General features: G+C 31.9%; 1 protein-coding gene across 1 annotated transcript; it reads right to left on the bottom strand.

Annotated features, from left to right (window-relative positions):
• Positions 1 to 3,100: 3,100 nt before the first annotated feature.
• On the bottom strand, positions 3,101 to 7,440 carry LOC103495885 (MADS-box transcription factor 23-like). Its single transcript, XM_008457567.3, has 8 exons — positions 6,988 to 7,440; positions 6,341 to 6,422; positions 6,174 to 6,241; positions 5,802 to 5,901; positions 5,677 to 5,718; positions 4,707 to 4,748; positions 4,450 to 4,607; positions 3,101 to 3,559 (listed from the first exon to the last, which is right to left on the bottom strand). Exons 1-8 carry the CDS (start codon positions 7,218 to 7,220, stop codon positions 3,424 to 3,426), a joined length of 861 nt encoding a protein of 286 aa, XP_008455789.1. The 5' UTR covers positions 7,221 to 7,440; the 3' UTR covers positions 3,101 to 3,423.
• Between the last annotated feature and the right edge of the window lie 4,353 nt (positions 7,441 to 11,793).

The following is an 11,793-nucleotide window of genomic DNA, read 5'->3' as shown; positions in this document are numbered from 1 at the left end:
TAGTGATACATATAGTTCAATTTTTTTCCTTCATGTTTCATATTGTTTTCTTTATTTTTTTCTCGATCCGATTAGTATTTTCTTTTATTTCTTACATATATACTACTGCATAATACGTTTGTGTTCTGTGATTTGTTACAAATATACTACAACATATATTCAATAATACAGAAATTGAAGTTGTCATCCTCCCACCAAATGTAAAAAACGTTCAGTTGGTCGACCAAAGAAGATCAGAATTTCTTCTAAAATGGAGTTCAAGTGATGCGTTAAATGTGGTCGTTGTGACCGTGTTGGCCATAACTGAAACAGTTTTTCCTTCTTATTATTAGACCTTTAGTATGTTGTTTCAGACTTTTATTTAAAATATTCATATTCCAGCTTTTAGTTTAATTATTTTATTTCCATATTTTTCCATAAATTTTTACTAATCAAAGTTCCTCAATTTATTATATTTAATATACTATACCCTTTAGACATTGATTATTGTTTCAAACATAACTTATTATTATTACATATAATATGAATATTTGAAATAAAATACATAAACCAATTTAACAAAATGAAAACACGACCTTTCATTCATAAAGTATACAATGTATTAATTCATATATACTAGATATTCATAAACCAATTTCCTTCCCATTTAACCACTTTCTCATACAATTTCTTAGATCTTCAATTCTTTCATCAAAGTCCCTACATCGCAAACATATTCAAAACGAAAGAAAGAAGGGATGGAGAGAGAAATTGGAAAGTGAGAGAAATCAGTGGAGAAGAATTTTTTAACAAAATCACCAAAAGAAAATAATTAAATAGTAATTTTGAATATAATATTATCATAATAGAATTAATCACTTACCATATTTACATAAAATATCTAATAAATTACTTACCACAATAGAATTAATTACTTACCATACTTCATGCCTATAACTCATCTGCACATTTCTTTTTTATTTTATTTTTATTTTTATTTATTTCGTATTTTTAATGAAAATGTGTAATAAGGTAAATTGAGTCATACATTCGTGAAATTTCATAGCCCATTTAGGATTTTTCTAAAATTTTTTGGTGAAAAAGGCTCATTAGGTAAAACAACATACCAATTTAGACTATTATAGTTGAAACCCCAAATTATAATTTGGATAAGTTCACGTAATTAAAATTTCTCGACCTCAATCCAATTCAAACCCATGACATAATTTTGGCCTACAAAGATATTAGACCCAATCCCAACCCCAAAAAAGCAACTGAATCCAAGCCCATTTGTAGCCCATGGAAACCTCTATCTTACCCTTTTCATTTTAAGGGGTTGGAATCATGCGGGTAACGAAAGTACTAAAGTTTTGGAGATTTAAATATTAAAGTTTTGAAGCTTTCGAAGCTTTAAAGTTCAAATCGATATTGAGATTATCAACTTTTGAAAAATTGAATACTTAAAAGATTAAGACTTCCTTAGATTCTAGTCTTTAGAAGATTAAAGCTTCTTTAGATTCTAGAAGACGGAAGCTCAAATCGATCTCCAATTTACGGTCTAGAGGTTGGAAGACCTAAAAAATAAAGCTCTATGAAGACTTGACATTCTAATGGTTGAAACTTTAAAGTTCTCAAGATCAAAGCTCTAAATTAAAGCTCTTAAGATGTGAAGTCCACATGACCAAGTCTCTAAAGATCTAAAGAATACACAACTCCTCTCGAGTTCTTGAAATTTGAATAATACAACTCCTTGCAAACCCCTAAAATTCGAAGAATACAAGTCCTCTCAATCTCTGAAGATATGAAAAATTATGAACTCTTCTAACGTTCCTTAAGTCAAACTTTAATGGCCAATTCAAGCAAATCAACAAGCTAAATACCTCGAAACTTATCATCTAACCTAAAGACTGATCATCCAAGAAGGTCAATAAGCCTAAAGGTTAATCCTAAAAAAAGAATAGAACCTTAAAAGTCAAGAAGATTATCAAATCTAAAAACCGATCATCCAAGAACAACAATAAGGTTAAAAAATGAAAGTCTATGGAATCTTCAATTGAGCTTTATCTCTTTGCTGCCAAAAGAATTTTACGTCACTTAAATGGGACTCCTAATCATCTTGGCATACTTTATTAAAGACGAGAAAAAATAAACCTTGTTAGTTTTAGCGATAGTGATTATGCAGGAGAAATAAATGATAAAAAGAGTACTTCGAGGTATGTTTTCGTGCTTGGTTCAGGATCTAGCTCATGGTCTTCCAAGAAACAGACAATTGTCACATTATCTACCATTGAAGCTAATTAAACTTGTAGCAACAACATCATGTGCATGTCAAGCCATTTGATTGAGGAACATTCTTGAGAATTTTGCATTATAAGCCGAAAGAAGCATCTATCATTCATTCTGATAACACATCGACAATCAAGCTCTCAAGGAATCCTATCTTGCGTGGGTGAAGCAAACACATTGATGTAAGATACATCATTACTTGAGGGATCTTACAAATGATAGAATCATCAATCTAACCTACCGTAAAAGTGAAGATCAAGTGGTAGATATTTTAACCAAGCCTCTCAAAGCTTACTTGGGGTGGTCGTTTCCACTACTACTTTAAACTAAATACTAAAGGGCATAGTTTTAGTTTAAGGGAGGGTGTTAAAAATAGAACCGATTATATTTAGTTTCTTATTGCTAGTCTTCAGGGTTGTTATTCTTTGTGCTATTTGTTTATGGTGTACTTTGAACCTATACAAGGCCTAATTGGAATGAAATTCATCCACTTCAATTTTACATCATTTCTTCTCTTTTACTAGTTCTATCCATTATTATCTAATAATAATATTAGCGAAGGGTTGGATGCTACTAAAAGCAAACCTTAGGGTAAAATTTTTAAGTTTGAAAACTCATAGAACTAAATACAACTTAAATCAAATTAAACCTTAGAAACCAAAAATAAAACACTCCCAATATTATGTTCTATTTATGTAGCCTTTATGTAAAATTCCAAAATTTCAAGTAAATTTAAGATATTATCTTCGACATATGTATTTTGGAATTTTGAGACTAAAATTGAATTATAATGACAAGAAGAATCCATGATTGTGCCAATGAGACTAGTCAAATGTTTCCAGGTATGTTTTTCTTACTATAGTTGTTATTCATAGAAAATCAGGTCACTACACTTCATTTCTCATCTTTCATATACCAAAAATTCTTCATTTACAGGCCAAAAGAACTAAAAGGAAAAGGCAATAAAATCACTGCTCAAATTGAATACAATAGCTGTATCAAATTACATGCAAAATAACAACAGTCTATTATATCAATATAAACTGTGGTGACTGTGGACAATTCATTGTAGCAAGGCTCTACCTCTATGATCCTCTGATCCCGGTTGAAGAAGAACACCAAAAGCAAAACCCGAACACAAACACAAACCCAAGTCTGTTACATACCAAAATGACGAGAGAGTTCGTCATTTGCTAAAAGTGCATCCCCTTCCAACTCTACTTCACTACAGGTTGTGTCGGTGCTGGCACCTTCAACCGATCGTTTCCTTTTTCGTTGACCATCCAACGACAATCTAATGAAAATTTTGGATTTTGTTACTTAACTCAGATCACATTAGTCATACTTAAAATGAATTGAGCTAGGTCAAAACAAAAAATTTAGATGCCATAGGTCATTTATGAGGTCACACGATTTCATATTTTGATGAAAAGGTTTATTATTGAAGAAAACAATCTAGTCCTTAAATATTAGTATGAAAAAAATTGCATCTCTATAATTTTAAATTTAGTCCATGAACTATAGTAACTATACTTTAAATTTTGAAACGATTTAGTGCTACTAAACAAATTCCATCAAGGTAAAGCATTTCAAAATTTATTATGTAATCCATTAGTCTTTAATGTGTTTTTTTAATGTGTTTTAACATACTTGATCCGTAACTAGTTTCGGTTTATTTAACTACGCATGTTAAAACCTCCCATCAAAATGTTAATGTTCTACCTAGTAAGCACTAAATCATGCATAAGTTAAATTTTCTTCTTTTTTTAGTACACATAAGTTAAGTCGGGACTAAATCATTGCTTTTTTAACCTTGTTTTCTTTATGTAAAGGATACTCTCATGAGAGTTACAAGGAATCATTAATCAATTTCAAATAGTAAACCCAACATAAAAAAGCATATCTGCTTTTTTGCTCTTTCTTGCTACCTCAAGAACCTGTAAACCCTCTTTATAATCCAAGCTAAATTCTGGAAAATCATTGTCAAAAGCCTAGTTTTTGTTTTTTAAAACTGAAAAAGATTGCAACTTTCTTTAAGAAAGTAAATCATTACCAAAGTGAGTTGGAGTCGGTGGAATCATAATGACTTCCATCCCTTAGAGATAGAAAGTTCAATCTTCCACCCCACAATCATTGTACTAGTAAAAAAAAATCTAGAGACTTAGTAGTAAATTTAAAGTTTACCCCAGATGCAAGGAAATTTCTGAGCGGTCATTTTCCTCTGCCTCCGTCTTGACCTCAGTCTCATTGGTAGAAGCAGTTTTCGAATCGGAGAAGTAGGATCTCTGAAGGGGACTGGACTCCTGACGTGGTATATTATTTCTCTGCTGAAACTCCTCGAGCTATAAATTATCAAAAGGAAGAAAAATATAAAAACTTTGATGGTCATTCTTTCAATATCAGAAGTCTAAGTTGAACCACTTGTGAAGCCGAAAACTTGCCTGTTTTCGCAGAGTCTCGTTCTCTGAAATGACTACTTCCCCCTAAAAGTAAACAGAAATCAGATGGGGAATAATCAATAATCAACCACTAAGATCAAGAGTGAAAATTGGTTTGATGAGATTATGTTTATACAAGTTCATGATTCCTGCCTCCACATAAACTAATAAAATACCTACTTTGAAGTTAATGAAACAAGCATTTCGGTTCATCAATCAGTCTATAAACTTACAAATTTTTCCACTACCATTTGATCCATCGCATTATCTACTTACTTTCCATCGTACCATGCATCAAACATGGTTACATTACAATTGTCTTCTCATTTTGTTGCATTTAAAATGATACACAACCACAATCAATTTTGGTCAAATCAAACAAAATCTAACTCAAAACTCAAGACCTATGGCTGAAGATGAAAAGAGGATGACAAGATGAATAGAACGTAGTATAAAGTTTGAAAGGAAAATGAAATTATAAGAAAAAGTAACAAAGAATCGAGGAACATTTCTTCGATATCTATCACTACCATAGTTCTTATTTTCTCAAAGTGACAGTAACAGAGTGTGTTGGTGATACGTGATGGGATGGATTTGTAATGTAATATAATCCAAAATTCATGATTGGATTGAGCATTTTAGGTCTGATTTGTTGTAAAACTCATTCCATTCCGACAATTTTCAATCCAACCCTCTTTATGACTGTTTTCATGTTTCGCGATCTCATTTTCATTTTATTTTTAATTATTCATAATTTTCAACTCTCATTTGATTTCCAATAATCCTAATTAAATTTCGGCTCCCCAAACAGCCCCAATATAGTTTCTTAAGCCATTTTCAAAATCATTATAAATAACAAGTCACTAACTCAACATCCAAACCTAAATCTTAAGTGAGATATTGTAACTTCTTTTTGAATTTTTAAGAAACATATGAATAAATAATAACATTAAAAAAGGGATAACCAAGTTACCTGTGACCTACACCTTTGGAGCTGCTCCAAAAGTAATGTCTCCTACAAAAACAATGTCTCAGCCAAAGCAAGCATACAAAGTACTAAAATGAACATGTAGATTCTACTTCTAGTTCTCAAGGTACCTTCTTGTCTTTGATAGATATGATCCCTTCCCGCAACTGGTTTTCTAAGTTCTGTAGGTCTATAAAGCTCAAACTATCCAGTTCCTGGCCTCTCATCTGCCTATAAAATCCAGATTACACAAGAAAGAAAAAAAAAACCAAAAGTTATTAAACATATAACAGGCTTTCTAAGTCATGTTCTAGAATAAATTGGTAAAATGAACACATTGAACTTCTACTCAACTCCTCTATTTCAGTGTATCAACTAATTACTCGTTCTTTTAATGACTTAAGATCATTTCCTTTTATTGCAAACTTGAATAGAACAAGAAACTTATGTGAGGTGTCTCAAGAAGAACAGCTGACAAACAAATATGAAAACTATTGACTTACGTATATGCTAACTTTAGCTTTTCAATCTCCTCCTCGGACGACTTTGCATCAGAATCAGATGGTGGCAGCTATTTTCCAAAAGAAAAGTTCAAGAGAATTTTGAGCGGAAAGAAAAAAAAAAAAAAAAAAAAAGAGAGAAACTTAGACCATAAATGTACTGCATTTACTTGTGCTGGGTGGTCCAAAGTCTCTTTAGGAAAATCCAATTCCATGCCCTGTCCTCTATACCTTGAAAGTGTATGTTCCATGCTTCAAAACATAGAGAGAAAAACAGAGTTAATAAACTAAGCACCTTTCCAAATGAAAGTTTGGCGTACACTTTAATTTCAGTGACTAATTATTGAAAACTAACTTTGAGTGATCTAACAATTTTCCTTGTCAAAGAGAAGTATATATATAATGACAGTTATTCTATTCTTTACTATTTTCAAAGTGAAGAACACCAAACTTAATTCATATATTATAGAAAATGAAATTACGCTTCTCATTCCTATAGGAAAAAAAAAAAAAAACAAGAAAACGTGAAGAGACAGAAAGAGAGAGGGAGAGAGAGAAGACAACCCCACATTTTAAAAAGTGTCTCCACTAGTAAAATGCCAAATATTACCTTTGGTGTGGGTTCACTGAGAAAAGAACACTCACTAAAGACCAAAAAAAAAAAGGACAAAAACCCTTCCATTGCAAAAAGCTTTCACCAAAGCAAAGTTGATACTATTATAGAAGCTCCCATTTCATTTGACAACAAAGCAGAGAACAAAAGAAGAAAAACCAAGAAATATGAAACAAAAGTATGTGTAAGAATTTAATAAATTACCTAGTGCTGGAGAATTCATAAAGCCTTCCAGTACTGGAGAAGACAACAATGGCGACCTCAGCATCACAAAGAACAGACAATTCTTTGGCCTTTTTCATCAACCCATTACGGCGTTTAGAGAAAGTAACTTGTCTGCTATTGATATTCTCAATCTTCTTGATCTCAACTCTGCCTCTACCCATGGAGGATTTTGGAGTTGGGGGAAGAGGGTTTTGTTGTTTGGGGCCAAACATGAATGAATGAAAAATATTTGAAAACAAAAAATAAAGAGAGAGAGAGAGAGAGAGAGAGAGAGAGAGAGAGAGAGAGAGAGAGAGTCAAGAGGAGAAATTGATATGGGAAAAATAGGGAATGAAATGCTTAAAAAAGAAAGGCATTGCTGTGTTGTTGAAGCTTGAAAATGGATTTGGGAATTTGGGGTTTTTTGCTTTTTGGGAGTCTATTGATATGAAAGGTAAGTTCGACTAAAATTAGTATGCAAGCATCAAGGGGGTGACCATTCCTATTTCTATACGTAGAATTTATCCAATATTGGCATCAACTCGCTGGTTTCAAACCCCGCATTTGGTGGGATTTTCTTTTCAAATTTTTAGAATTTCTTTTCATTATAAGTTGAGAGAATTTAAATCATAAACATTGTGATGCAATGTCTTTTAACTTTCAGCTATAACAGGTGATAACAAATTTGAGGCAATAACAAATTAGTAAAAGATTAAAAAATTCACGTGCACCCAACATTTTGGATGTTACTCTCCAAATTTTTTGAATTAAAAGTTACTTTCTATTTATTATCATCCCAAGTGCTTCTTCCTGATTTTCTAAAATTAAAATCTATAATCGATAGCTGCTATAAGTTGGTTGGTATTGTTGATAGATGCTATTTGTGATAGTCTTCAATTTGAAAATTTTGCTATCAGTTACCATCACTGATATAGATTACCGGTGACAATTTCTATAAATGATAGTCATTGAAGGGCAGACTTAGTATTTTAAAAAAAATTAGTAATCTATGAGTCAAAATTTTACTACTTTTGCAAATATTTATTCTTGTGTTGTATTTTTACTTTATTTCATAAATGGTTCTATTTGTTATAATTTTTCATTGCATTTTTACCCTAAACTTGGTTGGGTTTGGTTTAACCATAATCTTTTAACTTGTTGTATCAATTTAAAAACTCAAACTACGTCAATTGTATCAATTTAACCATAAATTTTCAATTTCATCCTAGGACTTAAAATGATACAATCCACCAAAGTTTGAGGTTTGAATGAATGAATTTGAAAGTTTAAAATTAAAATTGATAACATCCATCAACTTTATACCATCCATCAAGTTTAGGATTAGAAATTAAAATTGATAAAACTAAAAATTTAGGGTTAAAATTATTACAACATGTAAGTTAGTTTAGAGTTTGAAATTCAATTTTTTTACTTTTTTTTTTTAAGTCTTACCGTATACTCAAATTAAAAACTAAAAGGAAAATTGTGTTTTTTCTTATGTATCTTACAAAACCTTAACCTAATTCAAGAGATAAATATAAACTTTACAAATCCAACTTTTGAGAAAGTTATTACCTCTTCCAAAAACCCAAAAACAAAGAAAGAAAGAAAAGAGAAAAGAAAAAGAGAACACTTACAACTCATCTATTACAAAATTAAAGCTTTTTGAAGTAGTTGATGTTAGGCCACAGTCTGTTTTAGTAGGAAGGAATAAAATCTTAGAAGGGAAAGGAGTGAACCAAAAATAGCCTTGCGACTGATGTGAGTCAAATTGCCAATAATGGCCAACATTCCTAGTATAGAAGGTTTCAAAAGTTCTTTTTCCCCCTTAGATTCCTTTATTTGGTTCACTTTCCTTTTATGATTCTTTTGAAATTTTTATGTTATTTGATTTTTAAAATGCAAGTTTTTTTTTTTTAGGTTTTTTTAATGCAATTTGTCTAAAATGTTACTAGATTTTTTTTATTATATAAAAAAATTCTATTTATTTAGGGCTTTTTGTTAGGGTTTTTTTTTTTTTTTTAAATATAACGAAGCGACAAAATATTTACATTATAGAGAACAACTCTGAAAACGGAAAAAATCCATAGATCCACAATGGAAAATACTAAAAGTGCCCCTTCAACCACGCCGTCAACAACGACCCCAATATATTTGATACACAATCGTTTAGATTTGTCTACATGATCGTTTATTTTTTCAAGATTCATATTGGTACAAGATCATTTAGATTTGACTAAACGATCTTTTTGAAGATTATTTTGATACATGATTGTTTATATTTGTCTAGATGATCATTTATTTTTTCAAGATTCTTTGGTATACGATCGTTTAGATTTGGCTAAACAATTTTCTCAAGATTCTTTTGTACACATGATCGTTTGGATTTGGCTATCCCAATTTAAACTATTTTTTAAAAGATTTGATCGTTTAGATTTGACTATTTTTTGTACACGATTGTTTAGATTTGACTATTTTTTGTACGTGATTGTTTAGATTTGGAGCAAAATCTAAACGATATTTTTTTCTAGTCTTTTATATTTATTACACAATCTTGAACAACAAAATAACAGTTTGACAAAAAATAGATATTTTATATTTGATACAAATCTTGAACCAAATAATAGTTTGAAAAAAAAAGAAGAGGAAAATAAGAAAGACGATAGAAAGAAAAAAAGTCAAATCGCAGACGGAGAGGAGAACAAAAACCTTAAAAGGAAAAAAACAAACCTGGAATATTTAAAAAATGACAAACTTCATGGACTTTGTTACACGGGTGGTAAATATTTTACCGGTTTGTTATATTTATGTAAATTTTCCTTTTTGTTAATGCATTTTAAAAAATAGTAAAATATTGAAACTATTTACAAAATATAACAAATTGAGGAAACTTCTTCCTATTTAAGTTTTTTGTTATATTTTATAAATAATTCAATATTTTGTTATTCTTTTTTTTTTTTTTTTTTTTTTTTTGAAAAGATACTAATGAAGGGAGCTAAAGAAGAGTTACCCTATCACAACTTTTATTGCCATAAAGGAAGTACAAAGTATTGTCTCATTTACACAGGTAGACTATAGAAAGCATTTATGTTTAAGGCGATTGAGGCTTGGCTGTAGTTTTTGAAAATTTTGCATTTTAAGGACCAGTTTCTTGTTAGAGAGCAGATATCTTCCCATGAGTTCTGATAGGTTGTATCTTTCTCTGTGAAAATAAGTCTGTTTATCCCTAACCATATTGTCCATAAGGTAGCTATGGCCACATTGAAACTGATGATGTTCTTTGCACTGCTTCCTTTTAATGTGCATAAGCCGAAACAGAGGTCTTTGGTATTTGTATTAGTCATAGGAATACCAGTTTCTGTACTCCATAGTTGCCAAAGCTTGTGGGCTTTGGGGCAGTGGATAAATAGATGATTCATGTCTTCATTTGAGGATCGACAAGAGATGCACCAGTTTGGGCTAAGGCACATGTTCGGGTTCCTTTTTTGGATATTGTCCATTGTATTAAGTTTCTGGTGTATCATGGTCCAGATGAAGAATTTACATTTTTGTGGGATGGGAGACTTCCAAAGGTTTTTGAATTCATTTTCTCGGTTAATCTCCCATGAGCTTGAATTTTCCTTGAAAGCTATATCTTTAACTGATGCTACTGTGAACAGACCGTTGTCGTTTGGTCTCCAAGAAGGTTTGTTTTGTCCTCTGTCATTGCATATCGGAGGCAGACTATTTTTTAGGGGCTGCCAAACTTGGTTTTCCCTAGCGTTTAATGGTCTTCTTGGATTGATGTTCCACACCTGCCTGTACTTTGATCCTAGACTTCCTTAACGGTGGCATTTTGTAGTTTCGAAAGAGCAAAGAGTCTAGGGACTTGGTGGGAAAGAGGTATATTGTTGTACCGGTTGCTGTGCCAAAAGGATAGAGAGGAGCCATCATTGAGATTCCATTTGATTTTTGATTCAAACCAGTCCTTCTATTTTTTAATGGCATTCCAAGGCGTCTTTGCACTGCAGCTCTTACCTTCTACTGGAATATCGCCTTGATGGGTTTTTTGAGTATTTTGCATCTATATATTTTTCTAGAGAGAGTAAGGCTCATCATGATATCTCCATAACCATTTGCAAAGGAGAGGTTGATTTGTGTCCTTTAGCTTGCTTATTCCCAGGCCTCCCAGCTCTTTTGGGGAAGTGCAAATATTTCAATTGATCAGATGAGCATTTGTTTGTCCTCGCTACCTCCCCACAAAAAATCTCTCCAGTGTTTTTCAATTTCTTTGTAAACGGAGGCAGGAGCTTTGAAGGTAGAAAGTTGATACGTGGGGAGGCTTGATAACGAAGATTTGATAAGGGTAAGTCTTTCTCCTTTGGAGATTTGAGAGTATTTCCAGCCATTTAGTTTTTTGCGGATACTATCAATGATTTGAGCCCAAAAAGACTTGGAATTTGGGTTTCCTCCCAACGGAACTCCCAAGTAGTTGATTGGTAGGAATTTAGTAGGAAAGCCGAATTTTCTAGCCACTTGATCCTTTCTATCAGCGGACATGTTTATAGGGTTTATAGTAGACTTTGAGTGGTTGAACTTTAGCCCAGAAGCTTTTTCAAAGAGGGATAACGCTATTTACAGGTTGTTTATGTACTTATCATTGTTCTTGACAAATATGAGTATGTCGTCTGCAAAAAGAAGGTGAGAGATGTTGCAATTGTCGCTAAGAGAGACCTCTTTGAAAGCTCCTCTTGCTTCTAAGTGAAACAGTAATCTGCTTAAGTAGTCCATGGCCAAAACAAAAATGAATAGAGAAATTGGATCACC

Source organism: Cucumis melo, chromosome 8 (assembly GCF_025177605.1).
Source record: "Cucumis melo cultivar AY chromosome 8, USDA_Cmelo_AY_1.0, whole genome shotgun sequence".
NCBI classification, from domain to species: domain Eukaryota; kingdom Viridiplantae; phylum Streptophyta; class Magnoliopsida; order Cucurbitales; family Cucurbitaceae; genus Cucumis; species Cucumis melo.
This window is presented reverse-complemented; position numbering and strand designations above follow the sequence as displayed.